General features: G+C 46.0%; 1 protein-coding gene across 1 annotated transcript in view; it reads left to right on the top strand.

Moving 5' to 3' along the window:
- The window catches only part of ABTB3 (ankyrin repeat and BTB domain containing 3), a 164,737-nt gene that overhangs the window by 102,287 nt on the left and 35,791 nt on the right, over positions 1-26,659 (top strand). The window contains exons 3-4 of the mRNA XM_088535272.1: positions 5,126-5,330; positions 15,624-15,776. Of these exons, the coding sequence (XP_088391398.1) occupies positions 5,126-5,330; positions 15,624-15,776 (358 nt within the window). The remainder of the gene's footprint in view (positions 1-5,125; positions 5,331-15,623; positions 15,777-26,659) is intronic.

Below are 26,659 nucleotides of genomic sequence, written 5' to 3'. Positions count from 1 at the left end.
AGGCTCAGCGCAGCAGCCTTCACCTGCCGGTCCCGCTGGCACATGCAGCCCAGCACTTCATGCTTTGCACATGCTTTTGTACTTTGCCAGATAATCCCTTGGAAGCAGTGAGCCTGCTCGTAGGCAGGAGCGTTGGCAGGATCAGGTCCGCTGTGACAGACAACGTAATTCCTGCAGGAAGCTTCTTAAAAGTAGATAATTGGGCACTTATGTTTTTCTCTTTCTCCCTCATTTTTTCTTCTTTTTTCCCCCTCCTCTCAATTGCAAAATTTGAAATGTCGGTTACCTTGAAAGCACTGAGCACTAAAATAATAAGAATGGTGGTATATAAGAATAATTTTTATGAATATAAGAACACCTTTTGCTTAAGCCAAACACAGTAAAAGAAGTGTGTAGCTGATCACTGTTGAGAGGGCTGCAGCAGTGCAGCTGTACTGCATGGTGCTGAGTACACCACCCCCATACCGACTGGAACAGCTTAACTTGCCCTGTCACATCACATCTTTGGCTTGAAGTCAGTGAAGCTGTGCCTTAAATATTCAGTATTGCCTTAAACCAGACCTGTGTCACAGTGTGCACGTTACATAATGTTTTGAACCTTTAAATCAAATGCATGTGCATCTTGAGTTCATAAATGTGCTGAATTGACAGCAGCAGCGATGGGACATCTCTGGGAGCTTTAGTCCCAGAAGGGAGAAAGTGCTGGTAGCTGCAGCAGCAGCTCCCTGTATGTTGCAGTGCCGTGATGGTTTAGCAGATCCCACGATCTCTGAGTGTGCTGGGAGGTGCGTAAGGCACGGTGTTTCTCACCTGGGCTAGCTAGCTCGAGCGCACACGTGCGTTGGCAGGGCTGTCTCCTTCTGACCCAGCCAAAGAAGGCCGCTGCCTTCTTCTCCGTTGTGCTCTGGAAGGCGACCCCTCCAGTTCTGCCTTCACAGCACAAACATTTCAGTGACAGAAGCATCCTAAAATGGCCTCCCACCTCGCTGTTGCTTTCTGTCTGCCCCACACCATGAGATGTCTTCCTCTCCCCAGTTTTGCCATTTGTGTGGTGGCTCATTTGGCTTTGGCTGCGTAAATTGAAAAAGTGTTTATTTGATTTAAATTAAAACCAAAATAAAATTGTCAGGATGTTCTCTTTTTTTTTTGTCAGACGGATCTGTTCCCTGGGGTGTTTCCCAGATTCGTTGCAGGCCGCAGTACCGGGGTGAGCCGGAGCGCTGGGGACAGCGCGGCAGGAATCCCCACCACAGGAGCCCCTTGTGTCGCGATGCCCCGGCCTTCATGCGCGGCCTCATGGGGATTGAAAGACTGACTCAAAGTCTGACTGCTGAGAAATTTTTTTTATTACATTTTTGGTAACGATACACTGGGGAATTTATTGTCTTTTCAGATGCACTCAATCGAGACTTGCTTCTAGGGCTAAAAGAGATGCACATTAATCTCACCAGAAGCTAAGATCCTCATCTATAGGGAGCTATAGGGAGCTGCAAGTAAAATACCAAAAGCTGCAAGCTCTGTGAGCTCACAAGATGAATGAGGGGTTTCCTTGACTATATCTGGAGACTGATTGATTCAAGGTTGCCCTTGGTGTTCAGGTATACTGTGGTTTTATGGCTGGCAGAGAGAGTGTATTATCAGTGTGCAGGCCAGGCTGAGATTTCCTGGATGAGATTTTGGCTGGCAACCAAGTGGAGGAGGCGAGGGGACCCAAAAGTACCCTGGGCCATGAGAAACTGGACCAGTGAGTCCCTGTATGGAGCTGGCTTTGTGAGCAAGGACACCTGGGCTTTAAAAGCCCTGGTCCGAATTAAGAGACCATGTACAGCAGGTTGCAAGGTAAGAGAATCAAGCTACTAAACTTTACATATTCTTTTTTGGAAGAAAATGGAGAAACAAGAGTGTGTTAGCAAGCAAGAACAGAAGAAACAGTACGCAGTAGAGTCTGAAACAGCAAACTGGCATCTCACTTGGGTGTGCATGGCACAATGAGCATGTGGGAGTACTACTGTAGAGGACGTACACCAGTCAGTACTGATCTTGCTGCGTAAATACGCTCAAACACAATCTCTGCCCAGAAAAAAAAAAAAAAGTACTATAACATGATATGGTCAGAGAGGAAAAGGAGACCAGCAGAGTGCAATGATTGTTCAAGGTTATGCAGCAGAATAAAATAGAAATCAGAGCTTCTCATCCTGCCTCCAGTCCTCTGTTGGATAACAAGTTCATAATGCAGCATTTTTTGCTTATTTACTGTGATGCTTCATAGATATTGATTATTTAAGCCTTGAGTTGCCTCTGATAGATAACGTTATTTGATGTAGTAATTATTTCAAACAAAACCATAGAAATCATACAAAAAGGCAAAGCCGAGTTTTAATCCAGTCAATACTTGTTGTAGTGTAACCAAATAATGCATATACTTACTTAAAAGAAAAAGCATTCATTCGACCTTAATGTCATTAGTTGGTCTGAGATTCTTAGGATGCAGTACTAGAAATAGCAGAAGAAAAGGATGAATCCTGGTCATACAGAAGTTGCAGGGGGTTTTGCCGTTGGTTTAGGTTTCCCCAGACTTAGAGCAGCAGTGATGCTGAGTTGGCAGCTCTGCATGCCTCATTCCTGCTAGTTCTTCTCCTTACTCAACATTGCCGAATGTGTCATTAAGCTCCCAAGCACACGCTGCGGGATATGGATGAAGTAATGTTGCTGGATCTTGGGCTAAGTTGGATCCTGAGTTTCATTCATCATTCAGTACAAGTGCAGAGCTTGGAGGAGGTCTCTGATGTGTACTGTCTCAATCCGCTTAAATAAGTCTAGCACATGCCTCAGTGCTTTGGGTCTAAAAAAGATAGAATTTACTACAACTCTCTCTTTTTCTGCTTTCTCTGTCACTGTTAAACCTGCATGTTGTAATTTTTAATTTTACACATTTTCTTTTGGAGGAGACATAGAACATTACGTTTGCTAACAGTAATACTGCTAGCAGTTAAGCTGGCCATGCTGGACTTGGAAATGCACATCTGCTGTGACAGAATGGGATAAGAGAAGTGAGATCCAAACTTTCCTGCTGTTGCTGTTTGCCTGCAGCTAATTTTATGCAGGACTGGGTAATCATCTCAAAGGCACATCTGTTTCTGCTGTGGACCTGATCCTGCAGGCTTTCCACATGCACGGCTTCTCCTGGAAATTGTGAGCATGCAGCACTGCAAGACTGGTCCTATCATGGCCATTTCCTGGCAGAAAGAAAAGACAGAAACTAGTTTTAAATGAAAGCTTTGGATCAGAAGAATATTGCAGAGTGCTGCAAAAATTGTGTCAAAACCCTAAAATCATGGACTCGGCAGTTTTCTCATGCCAGCGGTTTTTCTTCTGTTCATGGTTTTAAGAGTGTGTTTTGGGAGGATTGGATCGAGCATTTCTTGGTGAGACGTTTCTATTCTCCTTGGTGCAAATTATCTCAGCAGCAGCAGCAGCAGCAGCAGCAGCAGCTGCCTGCTCTGTGCAAGTCAGGCTGGACAGAGATGGTGCCAGGGCTGTATTAACAGGGGTGGGATTTGGCTTAACAAACCCCTCCAAAAATCCTGTAGCTCTTCCTTCTGCACATTCGAAAGGAGTCCTTTTAAGTTTACCTGTAAATTCATTATTCAGCCTTTTTTTAATTTTCAAATCTCATTTTATGTTCCTACGTCAGTTTTGATTTCCAACTTTTTCTTCCAAGTTCACTGTTCAGTGGTCATTTGGGAAAACCATGTGATAGAAAATGTGTGACTTTTTCTTAATGCTGGAAAACTACCCTCCGTTGCCCATTACTTGCTTTTGTATAGCTCAGCAGTGACCCGCAGGCTTTTTGCTCAGATTTCCTTTTAAAACAAACCATCTCTGTTCATCAGAGATCATTATTTTCCCCCAAAGAAAAATTTCCAGAGTGATCTGAACTCGTGAAAGCGGGCAGCTTATAACCCAAGTGGTTCTGCTACTTTTTATATAGTGGTCACTCACTCTTCAATGTGCGTCGTAAAATTTACTGCCTCCGCGGGAGGTGCTGGAGTTAATTAGTTGCAACGAGCAGTGTGTGTGCGGAGCCACATCGGATTGCCCGGTGCCTGTCCGCTAACTTACTCTCATTTGCTGGGACTGCTGAGCACGGCCTGCTTCTTGCAGCCTATTTCCCATATCTGGAACGCGAGGAAGCTTGGAGCACCGTGTAATTGCAGCAAGTGACGATGAGCAGGTTCCTAATGGGCGGTATTCTCGTCTCTAGACACCTAAGTGGCTCCAGTGAGCCCCTTTTACGGATTAGCCGAATGTTTTGTGAACATTCAGATTTTGAGGCCCAGCCTCGGCTTAATAAAATAGTAATTTTGGTTAGGTGTTTCTGGTAGCGCTCGACGCATTGTTCTCCAGAGTCTCTAGGCTGATGCTGCTTTTGGATTCCTAGGTGTAGCCCCGTTGTTTTGGGGTTTTGGGACTCAACGCTGTGCACAGAGCGGGCTCCCACATTTCCCAGAGCAGGGCTGGAAGCTCCAAGGGGACTTCGAGGGACGCAGCAGCTGTCACCGCACATCTCACTTCCCACACGTTCACACGTGCATGTTGATGGCCCACTGTTTCTTAGCAAGAGACTGGATTTCCCTGCCACCGGGGGAAATCCACGTGTGTGACTATGAGCATGCAGCTGTTGTGCAAGGAGAAGAAGCCATTCGTGCCTTTCTGCCTTGTCCCCACCGACACTGTGGGGACTCAGAGGGGTTCGTCAGCCTCCCAGGTGCTCGTAGTGTCCTGGCTCCCAGCATCCCTGCTTCCTGGCAGTGCTGAGATGGGCCAGTCTGAGGCTGCATGCGATGGCTGGGGACATTCATGGAAACACTTCTCAGGGACATGTCTACAGCCCATATGAGTCACTACTGCGAGCAAACAACAGCTGAATTCAGAGTGGGGAATGAATAATGCACAGGGTCCCCATGTACCATTTACTGCTTACACATGTTGAGCGAAACGAGAAGGGGAAAAAAAAACCACAAAGAAAACATCCGTGAGACGTCTTTGGCTTCGAAAACGTGGGGGAAGTCGGGAGGGAGGGCAGGCTGGCGCCCGCCGCGCTCACCCGGCTTCTCCGTTGCAGGCGACCTGGTGTCCCGCGCGATGCACCACCTGCAGCCGCTCAACGCCAAGCAGCCGGGCAACGGCACGCCGCTGCACCACAAGCAGGGCTCGCTCTACTGGGAGCCCGAGGCCCTCTACACGCTCTGCTACTTCATGCACTGCCCGCAGATGGAGTGGGAGAACCCCAACGTGGAGCCCTCCAAGGTCACGCTGCAGACGGAGAGGTAAGAGCCGCCTCACAGAGCCGCCTCACGGCGCGTCGCGCCCGCGCGAGGGCGTTTCGTTAGGAAATCAGCGCTGCCGGCTGGGATGGTGGCAGCCCCTGCACATGCAGGGCAGCCTGTTTGGGTTTGGGATCGCCTCTTTGAAAACCATTCCTCCTGCTGAAGCGCTCCATCGCCGACCCAGTATATATCAAAAGTGACACCCAGTGGCTACGGACGGCAAATTGGTTCCAGATGTGCGCTTGGTGGAGATTTCCTTTTCCCTTTCTTTTGTTGCTCGGCCCTTCTATGTTTTGGAAAAGAAAATGAGAAGTTCTATTTCTAGCCTGACAGGTTTGAGTTTAAACGTGTGTTTTTTCTTTTTCTTCCTGCCTGTTAATAGGGTTCTCCAGCTGTAATTTGGGAAACAGGAAATGAATAGCGCAGTGTGTATAGAAAGACGAGATTGCTAAGTGAGCCGGGCTCCCCCGGCCAGGCGGGACGCGTGCTGGGAAGCAGCCGTGGGATGCAAGCCGGCTGCTGGCCGGAGAGGTGCCCTCCTCCACCTGGGATGCTCGCTCAAGGGGAGCAGGGCAGGTGGAGGGAGGCTCCGTGTGGGCTGGGGGTCCTCATCGAGGTGAGATGCTCTGTGGGAAGCACCGCGGGGGGAACCGAGTGACACAAGGCAGGAGCTGCCACCTCTTCGCCGGGAGCAGAGGAGGCCGGGCTGAAGGCTGCCTGCCTCTTCCTCGCTGCCCAGGAACAGCCGTTCCACATCGAGGCACCGCAGAAACGAAGCAGGGCAACTTTCCGGCCAAGGAAACCGAGTCATCTCTTGTCAAAAACCCAACAAACTCTCCAGTAACATGAGCCAGCTCTGCCTCTTCTTGCGGCCGGAGGCAAGTCCTGCTATTTCCCTGTCGTGCTTCTCCCCAGCCCTGAAACACATAGGGCTAACCAGGAGGGAGAGGAGAGGAGCCACTGGTGCTTGGAAAGGGCTGGGTATTTGTTTTCCAGATATGTGTTTCTCAAGCTGGCCCCCACATTTGCATCCCAATGGAAATGCGTGTGCATCGCGTGGTAAACGTGAGCCAAACTGATGTGCGCGCGTGCCCCGACGGCCGCACGTGCGATGGCTTCCTTAGTGTTTTGGGAGAAGCGCTGCCTGGCAAAGGCCCCGCTTGAGAATCCCATCGTATCTGTCATTGCCAATGCCCTATAGTACGTTATCTTCGTTGAGATGCTGTTAATTGATTCATTGAAAAGTGTACAAGATGAAATTTTGATATTAATGACGTTTCTGGGAATTTTGCCATTTGCCTTTGGATGGCCTTCGGAGGATCTGCTAGATGGGGTCGCTCCAGTGAAAAAAAAGAAAAAAAAAGGCAAAAAAACAGAGAAGGGAAATTAAAATTCTCCTGAATTTTCCTATTGCCATTTTTGGTCCATGATTCACCTGACCTTGTTATTGCAGAAAGCCTAATCCAGGAGCAGAAGTGTTCATGATTGGAATTACACAAAAAAAGTAGTAGCTTTACTGAAATTAGAAAATACCCTTGCCAGATCTGTAGTCCTCATCTGTGGGAATAATATCGGTGGAGCCAGAGGGAATATAAGAAGCCAGAATCAGGCTTGGTTTTTTTAAAATTTCCACAGACTACTCTGCAGAAAGGGCAGAAACATCAGAAAATTCACTTCTAGTGTTTACTTTAATAGTGCCTTTTTTTTTTTTCTGAGATAATCTTATGTGGATTGTCTTTGTTAGAGCAATTGAAATGCTGATTATATGCAGCCAGATGCAGTTTTTCTTCCTCTTTTATTTTGAATATTCTGCTTGGCACGACGTCTTCCTTTGGAAGGCCAGTTAACAACTGTGGTACGTGGTTAGGGCCAAAGTAAGTACTCAGTGTTATTGCCAAGAGCTTGTGGTCAGTTCTGGAAGGAACAGCTATTCCTTCTGTTGCCCAATCAAACATGCTTTAGTACTTAGTGCTAGAGAACACAAGTGGAAGGGGATACAGGGTTAAGCACATGCCCAGATATTTCCACTGAATTTGCTTCTGTAGCATGCTTTACCAGTTGAAAGTAACCATCCTTTGCTGCCTTGGAAGACAGATTGGTTAAACTGACTTCTGTTTAATGCTTTGAGGAGCTTTCCTTCATATTTTCCATCAAAGACCATCAGTGCTGCTCCTTATAGGCAGCCATGCCTTATGGTCCATGACTTATTTCTGGTGTTTTCAGTTTTCATTATGTTTTTTCTTTTAATGCCTTATGAGGGAGTGCGCATGTTAAACATGTCATTTTTATACTCAGAATGTTTTCAAGCTTTATGCATCAGAGAAGTTCCACGTTCCCTCTGTTCTTCTCTGGGCATTATAGTTACTTTTAGGAAAAGCACAGAAAAGAAAAAGCAGATCCAGACTCCTTTCCCCTTCCAGGCGTCTTTGTGTCCCTGCTAGCGCGTAGAAGCCAGAAGCATGGAAAGGGGGTTGTCCTTGGCTCACTTGAGGACGATTTGGCTACTGTTTTGGCCCCCTCTTTTTCCAACGTGCATGGCTGGGGTGGAGAGCGCTGCAGAGATGCTCCAGGGCGCTCCCGGAGCTCGGTGGCCATTTAAGAGCTCATCCCAATCCGCAGCTTAACGTAGTTCCCACCCATCTATGCTCCACGTGAAGGCTGGCTCCAAACTCCTTGGATTCCCTTGCCCAGGCCTGGAGAGGACCTGGAGCACTGTCCTATAGCAGTATTTATCTGCACGCAAAATAAAAAGAGGAAAGAATATTTGTGTTACGGGGCTGCCTTGCACTGAGTGCTGTCTGTGAAACCCTTGCTCCTCCAGTGCCTGCCCCTGCCGTGGCTGCAGATTATTTAGGTCTGTTGGTTCTTTCCTGGAAGTTGTTTCTTTTAAAAAAAGGGAAAGGAATTGGAGATGTGACCACTGCTGCCAAGATTGCTTTCTCCCTTGCTGCTTCTGCTTTAATGAAAGGATCTGTCCCATGGTTAGGTTTTGTTTCTCATCTCTGCAGCACTTCCAAAATTATTACAAGTAATTTCTTAAGGACCGGAAAGCACAGAATTGGTAGCTGCAGATTTTTGTGTTGGTTTTTTTTTTTTTCCGTAAGTGGTTCCTTACCCATTTTTATCCACAGCTGTATTGACAGAGTCCTCACTACTTCCTAACTCCCCATCAGCAGCCCATTGAGAAACGGCAGCTCAGCAGCTCATCCCCTTCAGAAGCTGCCTCTAATTTTGTTCACGAGGCAACAAAGTTCCTTCCCCAGGGTTTCTTCTGCTGCCTCTCCTTGGGCGAGCGTTATCTCCGTGCGCAGTGTGGCAGCCTCTGTGTTTTCCCTTGGGGTCTTGATTGATTTGATAGATATGTGTCTGTTTTCAGCTTCCTTTTCCCTTCACTATTTATTTCTTTTTAAATCCTTATAAGCATTTTGTAAGTAGGGAAATATGTCCCTGCTTTAAACATGGCACTAACTCCAGAAGTAGGCCGCTTTCTCAAGGAGAGCTCAGTGAAGAGTAGAGCAAATGGTCAGGAATGCGGATAGCAGGTAAACTTGTAGTGCTGCAGCTTGTTTGGAAAAATGGGAATGTGGAGGTCCTGGTATGAAGCCTATGCCTCTTGCAAGGTGTATTTGATGAAGGCATTGCACGTACTTGCTTGCCAGCATGGCATACCCTGCTATGAAGTGCCTGTTTTAACCACTGGTTAATTGAAAACCTCAGCTGGTGAAACCCTGGCCTCGCTGAAGCCAAATTCAGCATCATGGTCGATTTCCCTGAGAGCCGCTGAAAAGAAATTCCAAATTTAGCCGTAGGTAAATCCCCTAGATTTGCATCCTGACTATAAAACTTCCCACTTAAAAAAAAAAAAATCCCTTCAAAATAGTATTGGCAGCTGTCTGCTGCATGCTAGATTGCGCATGTTACAAGAAGCGGTTTGGGCAGCCTGCGTAGCTCCGCTGTCAGGCAGTATATTCTTGCTGGACCTGGGCTCTGTGCTGAGTTTAATTTATCAGACTAGACTTAAGCTGTCGGTGTGATTGCTATCGGATTTTTTAAATAGAGAAAATTCTGTGCAGTGTTCAGGGAACAGCGTGTTGCCCGGGACACTCTGAGCCGCGCTCTCGTCAGCACTTGCAAACGCTGGCTTCTTTCCATGTATTTATATCACGGTGAGTTGTGTCAAATTAGATGTCAAACTGGCTGTGAAATATTTCCCCATTGTAGTTGCTGGACAAGTCATCGCTTTAACTCGACTGTGGTTCAACTCTCAGCCATTAATGTTTTTAATGCTGGAGAGACAACAGGGATTGCGTGTTCAAACACGGAATATGAGATCAAAAACTTGACTTGCCAATACCCTTGTGCAGGCTGGAGCATTGAAGCCTCAATACTTTCAAAGCACAAGGCTGAATCTGCCCTCCACTTGGACAGGACCTGTACTTACTCAGTTCGATGACGCTTGTATGACAGTGGGAAGAGTTGATCCTTCAGGCTGAATAAAATGCAGAATTGGCTTTTTCAGAGGCTGGTTCCTTGGGTCACCCTTAATTCGGATTTGAGAGTCGCAGAAGAGTTGCCTAGTGTAGGGTATCCATGTGAATTCATGAGCCGTTGCCTCTCATCATAGATGAATCAGCACTGTTGGGTCCCTGCGCAGGCTCAGGGCTGTCACACTTCAACGTGTATCAAACAATATTTGTTCTCTTGGAAGACAAGTAGATTATGGTATAAATGTAGAATATATATTTTGCAGCCCAAAACTGCACATGAAAGGTATGCTAAATATTGGAAAAGCATGTTTTTCCATGCTGCAATGATATTAAAAATGGACCAGCACTGTACGTACAATTATATTTTATAAATGAAAATTGCAGAATGGAGAATGCTTTTCAATTCATCTATTGGGATTTTCTTTAAGAAAAAAAGACAGGAAACATGGAAATGAAAGGATCCCTTCATGGTTTCAAAGTTGCTGACTCATATCTGCAGAGTGAAACATCTCTCTCCCCTTTTCTAGGCAGACTTGCACAGTTACAGTCTTCCACTTCCCAGGGGCGCTGCTCGCTCCTTCACTGTCGGAGCTGTGAAGAGCAGTGAGTTGCGCATCGCGCTCCGGCTGCCCTTGCCATAGCTTCACAATCACCTCTCCTGTGCTGGAGAGAGGGAACGAGTTAAACACAAGAGCATCCTCCGGGATAAGTAAGGAACCTGCAAGCAGAGCTCATGCAAGTCGGTTTGTGATAATTAAATCCGACAGTAGCCCTTTAATTTAAAGTAAAGCCAGGTCTCTACAGCTGCGTCCACTTTGCAGCCAGAGTAACTGAAGGAGGAACAGCAAGAAGTGTCCAAGACCTCAGCGGGAACTCACATCTGAATGTGATTAATACTCATGGTTTTCTCCGTTCCCATCCTGATGCAAACCACGAGGCCGGTCCTCTCCCTAGCGATTGACATAATCCGATGAGTGCGCGGCTGCAGCAGAGCAAGGCCTTGCTGCTGGAAGAACATCCCGGTGAAGTGCTCCTGTAAGCACAGAGACTGAGGCACTTGGAACTACAGTTTTGCCTTTGAGCACTGCGGTTATCTGAGGAAGTCTCTAGTGCTCGTTTGATGGGTTGCCAGACCTTGAGCACGCTGCGAGCTCCGCTGTGGAGGAGAGGCTGGGGGCCTTTCCGTCCTTTGTGAGCTACAGGAGCTCAAGGCAAGCAGTTTTGCAATGGGCACGGCACGGACAGCAGAGGCTCGCGGAACCCGAGTGGTTTTCCCTCCAAGGGGCTCCTCTTCAGCAAGGCAGAGGCTGCTGTCGGGAAGGCAGGTCATGGCCGAAGGCCAGAGAAGGTGACAAGCGACAGTCCCTCCATTGGGACTTTGATCACCTGGCAAAGGTGACGAGAGCCTCCCCTGCCAAAGGGGAGCTTGGGAGGATGCACCTGGACTGTAGGAACTGGGGTGAGAGCTGCATGTTTTCCTGGGGGAGGGGTCCCACCAAAAACACGGATCACTTTCTGTGAGAGAGAGGGAGAGCCCCAGAAGAGGAGGAACTACGTACAGGACAGAGGCTCTTGGATATCCCTAAAGACTCTAGCTTGAGGTAGACGAATGCTGGGGGTATAAAGTGCTGTTGTGTCAGCCGTGCCCTTGAAGGCTGTGAGTCAGGAGGGCCATAAGTCACATTTGATGGGCAGCAGTGACACGGTGCCCTGGAAATATGGTAGGGGCAAGAAAGAAGCAGGGTTGCAGATCGTTCGCCTCTGCGGTTCATAGAAATGTTTTATAGCTCAACTGCCACAACTAGCTGGGTCCAAAAAGCAACTTCATCAAACTTCTCACAGAGGCACATAAAAATAATGAAATAGCGGATTACGTTTTAGAGCGAACCTTTTTCCTTCTCCTCTATCTGCTGGCTTCTCATTCTGATATATTGTTACTGTGCCTGGTACCAATAACAGCAATAACATAGCCTGAGCTATTACACACGTAAGATGGGACTTTTACTATCTCCATATCCCAGGAAGCACGGAAGGGACATGATGTACCCCACAAGAGCCTCTTGGAGAGGTAGCCGTGTCTCCCGGGATGTTTGCAGCTTGGGAACAACACAGATCTTCTATAGGCAGCACTTTTGGAATGACATTATACATTAGATTTAGGACCCCCCGTAACATTTACTTTCCCAGTGAGCCGACGTGCTCCATTTGACAGCGACGGGCCGTGGGTCACGGGCAGCGGCGACAGAAGCGGAGTGGAGCAGCGGCCCCAGCGTCACGGGGTGAAGCGTGGGTGGGTGCCGAGGGGGAGCCGCCACATCTAAGGGAGATGCAGAGGGAGATGTGTGAGATTCGGGACGGGAAAGGAAGCGGAGCAGTTGTCCCTGGCTGGGGTTGCTGCGCGGTCGCTCCCTGCGGATGTCTGCAGAGGTCCCCTGCAGGTCCCTGAGCCCTCCCCAACGAGCTGGAGAGGGAGCAGGAAGCGCTGGGCTGCAGCAGGGAGTGGGAAAAACCGAGACGTGGAGGCAGGAGCAAGTCTTGGTCTAGCTGGGGGAGGAACAGGCAGTGCTTTAAAAAGGGAAATCTCCAAGTGCGGTGAGGAAAGGTCTGTGATTATTCCCTTTTCCTCTTGTGAGGAGGGAAAATATCTGAGCCTCTGGTGAAATCCCTCCTTTTCTGGGTCGGTTCTTCAGCTCGCACTTAACCACAGTGAACCGAAGAGGGCTGGATGGTGTATTTAAAGCTAAGCACAGGCAAAAACAGGGACTGAGGAGGAGGTCTGCGCTGTGTTATCCCGAGCGCACGCGCGCCCTGATAAGATGCTGCTGCGACAGTCCAGTTACTCCTGACTTTCCATGTCTACTTGGTCACAGTCCGGCCCAGCATATATTCCTATCTCTCTTAGCTTAATTTAGTTAAGGTGTTCACTGCCAAAAAGTACACCGAGGTGACTTATCTGCGATGTGCCTGCTCGGGAATACAAAAGTAATGCAACTCTCCTGGTTGTTAATCTGCCTTTGAATAGCAGAGATTTATCAGCTGTGTATGCTAATGAGGGGATGTATTTGCCTAATCTGTTTTCTCACGGTGTCATTTGGAAAGTGAAATGTATCTGGTTGATGCCATTTTATCTTGTGGCTGCAGCCCCCTGGTAACTTTCTGCTCCCCTTCCTTGACCCACAAATAGCATTAAAAAGCCCTTCACATGGTGCATAGACTCGTGAGGGGTATTTTTAACCTATTGCACTCAACCATATTTGGTTCTCTTCCCAAAATACTAATTCCCTGACATGCGCAGATACTCTGTGTTAGGTTCTTTTTTTTTTTTTTTTTTTGCCTCTGAAAAAAAGAATGTAATATATTCTGAGTGAATTCCATGCCATCACGTACAGAGTGAAACTAGCCTTTAAAGAAAATCTGCCGCTTCCGCAGAACGCTGATTCTCTTCTCTTTCTGCATTTATTATCCCAAATAGCCATGTTCATTTCTATTTCTGTGCTAAAGTTTGCAAGACCGGGAAGGAAAAAAAATATGAAATTTTGTAGTGTAATGATTGCAATGCCTGTAAATATATTATGTACTCCTTACTGCAGTGGGCCAGATTTTCTGCTGGGTGACTTTGGCTTGCACAGGAGAGGAGCAGGAGTGAACAGGAGTGAAGCTTTGGATCCCCCGCTCAGCCTTGGCCCTCTGCTCTTCTTTTCTTTTCACCTAGCAGTTTTTATAGGAGGGCTGTATACATGCATATCACCGTTTCCCTGGTCCAGACCGCGTTCCCCCATCCAGGCTGCAGCCTAGAATTTAGTTTCCCGTGAACTGTTTTTCATCGCGCCAAGTTTTGTGTGTAATTATATGCATTTTTACACTTCCAAGCGCGATTTGCGGTTCCCTTTCTGCGGCTTGTTTGGTAAGTGATGAAAACAACTCCCACTGCTCAGTTGTTCCCAGCTATTTAGCGCTGCCAAAGAGGATCTGTCCTGCTCTAAGGGAAACAAAGCTTAGTTCGTTCTCCTTGCCACAGCCTAGAAAGCAGGTCTGCTGTCCCTTGAGCTGTTCCCACTCTAGTGAAACAGCACTGCACGATTTTTGCAGTTTTCACTTTATTTTTGCTTTCTTAATCCCCCAGCTCCCAGGGGCCAGCTCTGCTTTAAGAGCCCAGGAACCAACATCCTGAGGAAAGTCGGTGGCCTCGGGGCTCCTGTGTCCTTCAGCGCTTTTGAAATGCCTCATCCTTCCTTAAGAATATTAATATCAGGGCCATGGAAAGGAAAGTCTTCAAAAGAGAAATAAATGGCATAAGGAGCTATAAATAGGCAAAAAGATATTCCAGAATCAACATCCTATTAAATCCTTTTTCTCAGGGTAGATTATTTAAAATGTAAAATATTTGCCTAGTGGGTGCCTCATTTCAATTTTTTTTTCCCTTGATGGAAAGAGGGAAGAGAGGGCAAGGTAAGTAAGCAAAAGGGATATGAAACGGAGTGGAAGAAAGGAAAGGGGCAGCAGGCGGGGAAGTCCCCACACTAACAGAAGTGTTTGCTGTATTAGAAAGATGTCCTGTGAGCTAATAAATGGAACATAGGTTAAAGAGGAGGGGAAAAAGAGCAAAGGAGGAAAGGAGACAAAAGGAAAAAAAGTTTGAAAAAACAAAGTGCAAGTAGGTTAAATACAGATGTTACCTGAAGAGAGTGTTTACAAGCATAATAGCTTTTTCCCAGTTTTGATAAGAAATATGGATTTCTTTTACCCTCCTCATCCCTTCCCCACAAATATGTTTTGCTGCTATGTCCCGCCATGGAGGACACCATCAGAGCAGATACCCGTTTTGGACCTGCTGGGGATAGGAGGGCATATGCTGCAGCCCCATGTTGCTCTAGGGATTTTGTCCATTTTGGTTGCACTGGATCTAATGGACAATGATCTTCCAAGATGGTCATCAGAAGATTTTTTTTTTTTTTAAACCCTAAGTGAGAGTGTGGAGCTATGGCTGCTCTTCAAGGTTTGGCATTCCTCTCTTGATCTCTATATAGATTTCCGTGTGGATGGGGACATGCTCCACATGAGGCCAGGGCAGCTGCTACGAGGCTCCCGTCTGTCCAGGTCTTCTGGAGTGCAGGACCATATCTCTGCTAGTGACCAAGCTTTGCTCAAGTCGGGGTTGTGGCCCAGAATGCCACCATGGGTTTTGGGGGTGTGGGGGTGAGTTTTTTCTTTTTTTTTTTTTAGCAGTTAAATGCAAACAGCAGTAGACCCAAAAGTGAAACAGAGCGAGCGGATTTCTGAAGCCGTTCAAGACGCCTCCAAAACACAGTGGGATCATCTGGAAAGGTCCCTGCCATCCCTGCTGAGGATGAGTACCTGCAGGAGGTGGTGGGGCCTTCCTCGTGCACCATCTCCCCCTCTCCTGCAGCCGAGGATGGGGGGGATGATCCCTTTGCCCCAGAAGGTAGCACAGACCCGGCCCTGCCAAGCAGAGCAGGACGCGCTCCCGCTCTTGTATCTGCGTATGCCATGCAGGGCCGGGGCAGAGGAGGGTGCCCCGGTCTCGCAGGTGCCCCATGGACCAAATCTTCCTACTTATCAAACCCGCTGCAGAGAGAGGGCAGGACATTGGGGTTTGCACCTGCTGAAATGTGCCCAGCCGGTTTTGCTCCGTCTGCTTGTGTTTCCCTTCCTTCCTTTTCTCTGCCTCTCCTTCCTTGCTGCAGTCCTTCCCTATAGACATGTATACATTGCACAGGAGCCCCCCACGCCACCCTGCCCGTACAGCCACCCGGGTAGCGCTGACGCGTGTGCGTGTCCCCCGCAGGCCGTTCATCGTGCTGCCTCCCCTCATGGAGTGGATCCGGGTGGCCGTGGCGCACGCCGGGCACCGCCGCAGCTTCTCCGTGGACAGCGACGACGTGCGGCAGGCGGCGAGGCTCCTGCTGCCCGGCGTGGACTGCGAACCTCGACAGCTAAAGTAAGTCCCCCCCGCAGGCCCCGGGCGCCTTGTGCCGTGTCGGCCTCCCCTTCCCGAGCGCCGGGAATGGAGCCGGCGGGCAGCGGGCTCCGCGATTCCCTCGGAGGCGCGGGGATGCTGGCGCTCGGCGCTGTGGGCGTTGCAAAATCCGCTCCGGCGTTCGCCCGCCTCCGCGGAGAAGCCGCTTGCGCAGCCATGGGCGCCTGGGTGTCACAGAGCGGGATGGAGCCCTTGGTCTGCTCGGCGGAGCCGCTGCTTTCGCCTGCCGCCCGGTCGGGCTCCGTAACGAGGGGCTGAAATCCTCTGCTAATTGCCTGCTCCGCGCTGCTCCGGCGTGAAGCCCCGAGATGCGCTTGGCAGGGCTGCACGGACCTCTCGGGGCTCTGCTTCCAGCAGCAGTGGTTAAAGGGCACACTTAAACTTCTAGGTAAGCCTACCTCTTGCAGGAAAATTGTATTTTTCATGCTAGTGTCCGTTCAAATTAGTTGTAAATGTCAGCCTAGGTAATTTTGAGTTTTTCATATATGAGATGTAACCTTTGGGTTTTCTAATGAAGTCCTAAAGTATTTATTGCCAGAATATGTTTTTAGTGTCTGTTTTGCCTTATTATTATGTACATGAATCAAAGCCTTCTCCAGGGCTGTTCTGGACTCAAGAGTATGTTTGTTTTATGTCTTATCCTAAAAGGCATTATGAATCTGTCAAAGTAGGGATTATTCGCTAATAATTCTTAACAGATTTGTGCTTAAAAATCTATTTTTCAGCAGTCTCACTGTCATACCGTCGTAGGTGTGTTCTTGCCTGCAACACGGAAAACAGAGGAATTATCTACATGATTAGCTGTGACAACCAGCTTCAGAGCAGCTGTATTTTGTTGACTCTGGCCTTGACATACACTTTCACCAAATAGTACAATACTTCACTTTGAGACCTGCATAAAGATTTTTATACTTGGCAGCTAGTGAATTTTTAATTGAGAAAATATGTTGAATTTAAAAAGCTAAATCTTGAGACATTCATATTTCAGATATTGGCTGTAATTGTTTCCCTTTGGTGCGAACATCTTGGCCCTCATTTTCCAGAAGTGTAATGTTTTGCATCCCTCCTGAAATGTCAGGATACTTAGAGGTACTGTGCACTTTCTGAAGACCAAGTACTTAGTTCTGAAAAGACACAATTAAATATATTTTCTAGTATTTAGGCAGGATTGAAAGTAAGCCATTAGTGTTTCTACTGTACATTTTTTTTTAACAAAGTCAAAAGCAATTGAATATTTGTGGATGAAGAAAACTCCACAGTATACCATTCTGTAATTTAAAGTTAAATTTTGTCAGCATGTACATGGTAAACACCATCAAATATTTACAGAATTTTGCAGAAGTTTGCAAATCACTTAAAGTAGGGATCAATTGTATTATTCTCCAGGAATATTTATTAATTTTGAAAAGCCAGTCAGTGCTTGGATTAAGGCTGCAATCGAGAATTCCTTTCCTAAGGAAAAGAAGTGATGGCTGTTGTGCCACTCTTGCAGGCGGGACTGAAAAACACAGCCCAGAGTTAATGCAGTGGGGATGAGGACAGAGATCTTTTCTGAGCCAAGTCCTGGATTTTACACGGACCAGACTCTGCAGTATGTCCTTATGTGACTGCCGGCACTTTATTGGTGTCCCCAAATGAAATCTGGCTCTACTGTTCTGGCCAAAGCCTGCAGATGAGTGTGCATGTAGTTTGTGTTTGCTTTAGGGCCTGTGGGCATTGCCAGTCTAGGGTAAAAGGCTCTCCGAGTGGCTGAGAATCAGGTCCTACCTGCCTATAATTCGGAGGTTAAAGGAAAGACTGAGCCTTTTCTGAAGGTGATGAAACATCAGGACATCCATTTGAAATATTACAGCTTGTGATTTTTTTTTATCTGTGTTCAGCACACACCCTTAGCACTTCCCATTGCCACCAACCCAAGTGCCAGCCTTTCTTTCCTGCCTGTTAGAGAGGAAGTGTTAGCAAGTCCTTAGTTAAGTAGCAAGTCCTCAGCAAGCACCAATTCCCTAAGTGTAAACACTGTGAGGAGGAGAAACAGCCAACAGCCTTCCAGGGGATGGCTTTTCCAATAAGCTCTGTGACAGATGACAGCTGGAGGATTTTAAATGCAATTAGTTTGATACATTTTCAAGACTTTTATAGAAATGTCTTAATAAGTGGAACTTTGAAACTAGTTCAGTTTCTAGGCTTTTCTTAACAGGCTTCTTTAGTCCCTAAAATATAAGAACTTGAACCAAACAATTCATCATGTGTTACATACAATTTTTCCACGTCCTGCGCTATGACATTGCATCATTCCACAGTGTTGATTCACGACACATCATTGCAAAAGCATAAGACAAAATCAAGTTCCGCACTGGAAGAATATGCATGAAAAGAGAGAGTGAGGTTTGGCAGAATCTCAAAGGCTTTGGAGTTCAGAATCAGTGCAGACAAAAAACAAATGTTCAGTTTCTTATCTGAACTTAGAGCATAGAGATCTCACAGCAGATTCATGTGACACTTCCCAGCTCAATCACATATTCCAGCCGTGAGGTTCCTGATATGTGGCTCTGTAAATCATCTCTGCCTTCTTCCTCTGTCTCATTCCAATTTTTCCACTCTTTCCCCCCGCTTCTGATTTTAAGAACACCTAGCAAGAGGGCTGAAGGAAGTTGGAATAAGGAGCTACCTGTCCCCTTCCTAATCTCTTTTAGTTTTACAGCAGCAGACATGCCAGAAGATTATTTCCCTTTCCAGAGCCTTGGGGCATAGGCAGGGATATAAATGTTTAGCTTCTCCCAGGAGTGGCAGCTTTAAACAGGACAGTTGTCTCCAGTCCTTGCAAGGAGGTGGGTTTTGCAGACAAAACTGCTGTTGGCTCTACAACAGCTAGGTGAAACTGAAGCTCGCATGGGTCCAAAGTATTCCTTGTCGAGTGGGAGGCACAGACTTCAAGGAGGTCTCATCTTTACCCAAGAGTATCATGTGCTGCTTGAAGCACCTGGACATAGTCAGCAGCAAGTTCAGTGCAAAGAAACTCATCTGGTAAAGGCAGGTGCTAGACCTTTCATGAATGAAGGCCTCAGGGGACAGGGGAAATTTGTTTTCAAAGAAGGCCACAGGGTTACAACTCTGTCAGACCCGCTCATCTGCTGCAGTAAGCAGCATCTGCTGCTGCTCTGCTGGCCTTGCGTCAGGTGACTGCAAACAGATGTCGGTTTTGGCGGCTTCTCTTCATCACATCTGTAAGGGAAGTCCAAGCACACGTGCCTCTGCTTGCTTAGCCTCAACACAAGAAGTGCTTCGCATGTCTTTTCCGTACCTCCTTTTGGTAGGAACTTTGTAAGGGAAAAATAGTGTGTCAGGCATGTGCTGGGAGGAATTGCTAATGGAGGACTGTACTGCATATGCAGGCAGAAAAACAGAGCAAGAGGGGAGCACCCTGTATTGCTTAGCACAAAAGCTGCCATACATTCTGTGAGGGTCAGTGGCTTCTTTTCTGCTTGTGGTCTATCATGGCAACCTGGGAGGATCTAGAGATGGTGGAACAGGTCGCCCTACAGAGAGGTAGTAATTAATGTAGGTGACTGTTACATGGCTACAAGTATTATGAACTTGCTTGGAAAAAGTGCTATTTTCTGGCCAGTGAGAGGCCTGAAAATGGTATATGCTGGAGCTGGTGGAGTGGAAGGGAGGGAAGATAGTTTATTTCTAGATCCAGTGGGATCAAATTTTTTTTTTTTAAAAAAAGTCGTCTTCCAGAGAGTCTTGAAGGTCTTAGAGCATCTAGAATGGACAATTCTACGTGGTGCTACTGAGCAAACCCATGTTGTGTCCAAGGGGCACTTCCTGGCATCTGAATGAAGATTTGAATGCAGAATCCACATTCTGCATCATTCTGATGCCCCTAAGAGCATCAAGAACCTTCAGAAATGTTCCTCATTAAGGCTAGACATTTGTCTACACCTGCAGGGATGCGTGGCTTGTCCCTAACACTCCTTCATACCTGTCCCTTGCCCAGTTCATTTGAAGGCTGAAAAGCTTTGGGCTGGGATTTGGAAGAGAAGCAGAGTTAATAGCTTTGATGAATTGATTTCTTCTTATCTGTAGATAAAAAATCTAGTGTCTTTTCTCGTACATTAGAAAAGTGAGATTGCTCCCTGTGGCATTCCCTACCGTCCATCACAGACCATAACCACAGCTGTTTCACTGGAGGCAGGTGTTGGTAGGAGGAGTCCAGGCAAATTTTTATAGAGGTCTAGTGTCCTTTCTGGCAGTTGTACCCAAACGGTAGTGATGGGAAAGGCCGTTCTTGCCATCAAACTCCTTGTGGATGGAATTCCACAGGGATCTGTTTTCTTCCTGCCTCGTTTCATATTTCAGTGCAGCCCGCAGGAGCCCTCTGGCATCAGCAGGGTGCTGGCAAGAGACATGTTAGGCCCTTCCCCGCAGTCCCTGGTAGTCAGGGCACTCTCCAGTCAAGGGCAAGCGCGCAGGAGCGCGCGCGCTGCCTCAGCCGATGTACTAAGAGCTCCCCCTTATGTTTAGTCATATTTACTCTGCCAGTCATCCCAACCGCTGGCCGAACGCCATGTACGTGTGACACAGGGCGGGCAGGAGCGGGACAAGGGTTGTGCCTGTGCACAGGCGCGAAGTTTGTGTGACACAGAGCGGGCAGGAGCGGGACAAGGGTTGTTCCTGTGCACAGGTGGGAAGTTTCAAGGAGCTGCCGAGAACGACTGGGCCTCCAGCTGGCAGGGAGGATGTGCTCACGGACTAGTGAAGTAGGGCCTGGCCATGCCAGCAAGTGCCCTTGAATTTCTGTGGCTTAGCAAGTTACCACTCATGCGCTGAGCAGTATGGACCCAGCCCGTTTGCAAAGGGCAATGGGCCAGCTTGAACTGTCCCAAGAGATTTGTGCAGGGTCATGGGCTGGACACGTTCCTCCTTGTGCTTTGGGTGGCCTGTGAGCATGTCTGGGCTTTGCTGCTGCCTTTCAGCTGATGGGTGGTTGTGCTTAAGCCACGATAACTTGATCCCTTGGTTGCTTGCTTGTACACATAGCCAGCATTTCCAAGGAATATCTGGGTTCCCAGAGGATGGTGGGCTCGTATATATTGAACAAATCAAATAATACCTCTCACCTTCCCTGGCTAGTTGTGGGTCTGGGTCCCATCTCTATTTGTGACCATGCAAAAGGATGTTTTTCTCCTCTCTCAGTGCAGTATAGCAGTGAAACTGGTAAACCCAAGTTTGACCCTGGCTGTCAAAAGGCACCTGTGAGTGACGGGCCACCAGGTTCCATTGCCCAAGACCTTAAATGACTATTTTGCTTATGTTTTTAAGAAAAGAATCCTTGGGGTAGGAAGGAAAATAAATAACAGCAACAAGGTTATAAAAATGGAAAAATATAGCCAAAAGTAGAGCAAATTTATGCAGCTTAATGCATTCAAATTGGAGTGCCCAGATAACCTCTGTCCTAGAGATGAGAAAGAACTGGCTCATGAAGTCAGGGGGTCGGAGGGAAATATTTTTACCAAAGCCCGGGCAAGCATGATAACTGTAAAGATTAATAATGACAGTGCCCATGTTTGAGAAGGACAAAAACTGATCCTGTTAGTATAACATCAATAACGTGCCAGGCCTTAGAATGGGTTTTGTAGCAAAGACTAATTAAAAGCATCTTGGTGAGGGAAAAATGGGATAAAATGTGACACGGATCTTCTAAAGATAGATCTTGCCAGACTAATCTAATAGCTTTTTGATAAGATAACTGATTTGTTACCCCAAGGAAATGCAGGAGATTTCATCTGTTTGGACTCTAGGAAGCCATTTGATGCCATCCATGGCGGGAGCTGTTAGTTAAGATGGAGAAGATAGGGATTAGTAGAGGTATTGGAAAGTGAGTAGGAGCTTGCTCAAAGAGAGATCATCAGGGCTCTGTTGACTGGAATAAGATAATGAGTGGAGTTCTTCAACTCTCCAGCTTAGAACTGATTCTTTTTTAATTTTCAGAAAAGACTTTGGCACAAATACCAGCATTGTGCTCATGAAATTAAAATTTGCTGATGCCACAAAGTTGGGAGGCATTGCCCAAACAGCAAGTTTGGGAAAGCATCCAGGAAAAAAAGCTGAATGACCTTGAGGGCTGGTACAATAGAAATGGAATGAAACTCATTTGTCCACACTGTAAAGGACAAGCGCATGGGGATTAATTATAAAAATATATACTGTAGTGTGAACATGTATGTACTATAATATATACTGTATCAGGATGATTGCTGAAAAGGAGCAAAGTGGTAAATACCAGAGTGCAGTATTTCATCACAGAGCAGTTGTGAAACACCCAAGTGGCATTTCCTTAGTCATGAAAAAGCAGAATTGAGGATGCATCAGGAGAGGTATTTCCAGTTAAAGCATGAAAATATTGGTGCCTCTGTATGTGGAATTGATAGGAGGCAATGTGGAAGAGCAGATATCATGTCCAGGTCAGTAGAGAGGACATTAGGAGAATGGGCCTCATTTAGCTAAGTGGCTGCCGAAGGACCACATTTCTGTTCTGTATAAATACATGTGGAGTAAACACCAAGGAGGGAACAATATACTTTATTTAAAGGCCAGGGCAGACACAAAAATGTGGGGATATTATCTGGTTACAAGTAAGTTTAAGCTGAAAATGTAGCTAGGTCCAAGCCTTGCAGTAGTAAGAGGATTAACATCCCTCCAGCCCCATAGTCGCCAGCAGCGACAGCCCTGTCACAGCCTTACCCAGAGCTCGGAGTTGCATTTACAGCTCTCATCCAGAAAGCTCTCTGGGCCAGGTCAGTGTCTAAGCACCTTTGAAAATCTATCCTTGATTGAAAATCTGGTCCAATTTTGGAGTACTCTTGTCCTTGGCTACTCTTGAGACTGCTTTTGCTGTCTGGGACCAACCTTCCTAATGAAGGCTCTCTGGGAAAATAGGATTATCAGCCTCAAGAGTGAAACTTATTTAACATGAGAATATCCTCGGCTCACTCTAGAGAGTTTTCCTAGGGTTGTGGAAAGACTACAACACCATAAAGGCAAGGTGTGTTGTTTTGTTCCTTTGGAGCAGGCTACACAATTTCCTATGTCATGTTAATACTGTAGAGCACATACATAATTCTCACTTGAAAGCAAAAAAAATTTGCATTTAATATTTTATTTATGGAAATCTTGTTTTTGTGCTACAGCACAAAAATGTGAATAGACTTTAATAAATAGAGATTTGAAGACAGAAAAATATTGCCACTGCTCTTCGCTCTTAAAATGCACTGGGAAAGCGTCTGAGGTTCTGGAGAGAGAAAGTCAAATATTGCTAAGAAATTCTTCTGTTTAATTAGATGCAACTGCTGTTAAGTAGGGACAGTTGGTGTGTGCCTAGCTCCTTGAATGTCCTTGTTCTTTCTTCAAATATTCACTAATCCTTTAGCACCGGCCGTGGCTATTGCAGTAATTAGACACAAAAGTGCCAAAGCAGCGAGCGGTTGCAAACAAGCTACTTGATAAAATTCAACAGTCCCTGGGGACAGGCAGTATCAGAGGATGAAGGAGATTTTAATACTTAAAAGGTGGTGCATGGGTTTCCTAAGGTGAATCTGTTTTGGCAACCTGCTGTTCGAAGACAACAGTAATAAAAAATTACTGAAGAGGAGGACTTAGTCCTTATGTTCTATTTCAGTGTTTGAGGCAGAGCATGCTTGTATTTTTACAGGTTTTAGGATATAGCCCTTCGTTTTTTTCCATTGACAACAAGTTCATCAGTGTTTCCTGTGCTCCGTCTCTATATACGATGCTGAGTACAATAATCAGGATACAGATAACATGCTGTCTTCCACTGATTAGCAAAGACTATCTATTTATATAAGACATGATCCTGTGCGGAAATTTTCCTCTCATATTGTTGGCCTTTTTTAAAAAAATCTGAAGTTGGATCCAATTTTGAAAGTGATTCCTGGCCTATATTCCTGGATTGGAATATTAAAACCATTTTAAAATACAGATTTGATAGTTGTATTTTGTTGTATTTTCCAGTACCTATAACCAATTTCTTCTCAGTGTCTCTTTGACAGGAAAAAGAGGCCAGTTCATAAACACCTAGAGTATTTTTGTTTTCATGTCTAATTTGGCACCTCATTAAAGTGAACAGAGATATTTTTATGTCCATGTTAAAGAAAGAGTTCTCTTCACTACTTTGATCAATGTTTGTGCCTAAGTTTCTCTAAAAGTGAAAATGCAGATAATTGTCACTACGTAGTATTTATATGGAGCATTAATCTCAGCATCATATTCCCTTATAAAGCATCACACTAGAAAGAGTTCCAACAAATGTAAATCAAATTATCAACTAGTCTTGATACTGCTGCTTGTGCCTGTGGTCCCAGGCAAGGAATTGGACCCTTTTATGCCTTGGGCTCTGCATGCCCAGAGCAAAGCTGCAATCCCTGACCTCAAGAACTTAAATATTACAAATGAATCCTGCCATTCACAGCCAGCATTTTGCTAGCTAAAATATGTCTCCTTCCTAAAATATGGCTAAAATATGGTTAACAACCAGACAACCTATAATTTCTGACTTGAGACCTCATTCATATTGAGGACAGAGATAGAATGAATAAATTCCACAGAGCTAAAAACATCAGCTTAATTAATAGTTTATCATTTTTTTAATTGAAGGGGCTGGTGATCAGGTCCCAGGTGAGCAAGGAAATTTTTGGTGCTTGGATCCCTTGAGGAGGATCTGTTCATTTCAGATGAGAGAACTGTTTGTCCTTCTGCACATAATAGTCTTAATTCTATTTCTTCTGTATTAACATGCCGGCTATGTACTAGCATATACAGCTTGTAACATAAATAGGACAATCATCTTTCTCTCTCTCTCTCTCTCTCTCTTTTTTCTTGTTTTTCTTCTTTTCTTACATTTACCGAAGTGTTGCATTTTTTTAAATTGTCCACTACTGCCTACAAAAATAATCCCTTCCAAAAGAGCAAATAATTAAAAGTCTATGCAGTAAGAAAACTGCTGAGCCTCCTTAGAATGGAGACACTTTGCCTTTGAATCATTCATTTTCCAAAATGTATTCCGTCCACAAGTAACTTCTTGAAGAGATGCAGAAATCCTATCCTACCCAATCCAAATGAAAATGGAAAAAAAAAAAAAGCCTTTAAACTGCTTCTGCAGAAGTGCTGCATTGTGTTTTCATAAGGTGAGTTTGGGAAAAGATAAAAATGATTTGCTCTGCTATTAGGACCCATTATAAATGAAGAAGATTATGTTTGACTCCTTTCAGAGGAGTATTTCACAGTATGATAGAATGTCATGGTCACCATAATGAATTTGACAGTAACCATTTGCAAATAATTAATGGTACCATGGCATTCCCCATCTCAAGCCACAGTATTTTTAATTATGTGCAGTGGCCACACTACAATGATTTTTAAGATAACTACTCTGGAAGCAGTATCTGTGTGGAATTGAAAGAGGGCTTGGAGAAAATCGTATCATATTGTAAGTTGAAAGATGTGGCCACAGGTTTTTGCTGCAAAAATGAAACGGAGAGTGTTTCACCTGTTCCCATTTTTCCATTTAGTTAGAAATGCAATTGTGTGCTCGTTTCAGAGTGGGGAAGGACCAGCTAGTGAGGGTATAGGCTGTGTGACTGAACCTCTGAATTAGAAGGTTGGGCTTGCTGTTGAAAACAAGGTCTATGAACAGTGTTTGTTATTTCAAGTGTAATAATATCTTCAAATTATGGGGATCTGAGCAGGGGTATAGTGATGGTGGCGGGTCCGAGGAGCTTGGACAGCCTGCAGACTGCTAAACAGAATCGTAGAATCAATGTGGTTGGCCAAGACCTTCAAGATCACTGAGTCCAACCGTAAGCGCAAATACGGAAACTTGTGGAAGACAAGTTAGGGTAGTACATTAACTGGAGATCTGGTTTTGTGAGAGAGTAAATGCCCCTAAAAAGGTGCTATCAATGCCCTTACCATTAGGTCACCTCTTCACTTGGCTTTCTAGGGATCTCAGAGTTTATCTGGCCCAGCTAGCATCCAAAGGAGCATTATCCTGAGATCCCTGGGGTTGTCTACAGGGAGGAGCAGAGGAGAGCACTGGCCTGTGAGGACCTTCTGTGCAGCCTTCTGTGTCCCTTAACGTCAGTAGTGCTGGCGCAGAAGCTCTCCTTAGATCATACCTATTTTTGTTAGGTTTAGATTTGCTTAAATTAGCGCTGGTCTAAGGCATCCGTCCATCCCCCGACACAAAGAAGGATTTCATTAAGCTGAATATCTGTGGAATTTTCTTCTGAGTACCAGATGCTCCTGGAGGTTACTGCAAACATGGGCCTCTTTTGAGTTTCACAGTCCCTTTGGGAGCAGAGGGAAGGGAAGGGGTAGGAGGCACGGGAAAGATAAGTAATTGAGATGGATGTTTTCATGAAAAAAAGCACCATTTTTGCAGGGTGAGGACTTAGGGGAAGGACAGACTGCGTGTGAGTTGGCAGCCAGCAGGATCTGGCAACAACCTGGCAGGGCCCTGGAGGGGACGTCCCATTGCAGAGCCAGTGTCAGCATCCTGTGCAATTGGAAAGAACACAAAAACTTTTTGGCAAAAGGGCTGTCAACTGACTGCGCAGCTGGGGAGGTTTCCAGTTCTGTTTGCACTGCTCTTTTCAGCAGCATTTGGGCTGACTTCCCTTTCTTTGCATGCACAGTTTCACAACTCTAAAAAGTGATCCTGTTTATGTAGCTCACTTAGCTGTTCCTTCTCAACCTTATTTTTCAGGCTTCTTTCCCACCCCTTCATAACTCGTTTCCCACCCCTTCATAACTCATTTGTATAT

This window comes from Tinamus guttatus, unplaced genomic scaffold (assembly GCF_059628265.1).
Source record: "Tinamus guttatus ecotype Peru unplaced genomic scaffold, ASM5962826v1 Tinamus_guttatus_pri_ptg000039l, whole genome shotgun sequence".
Classification (NCBI taxonomy): Eukaryota; Metazoa; Chordata; class Aves; order Tinamiformes; family Tinamidae; genus Tinamus; species Tinamus guttatus.
Note: the sequence above shows the minus strand (reverse complement) of the source record. Positions and strands in the feature narration are given on the sequence as shown.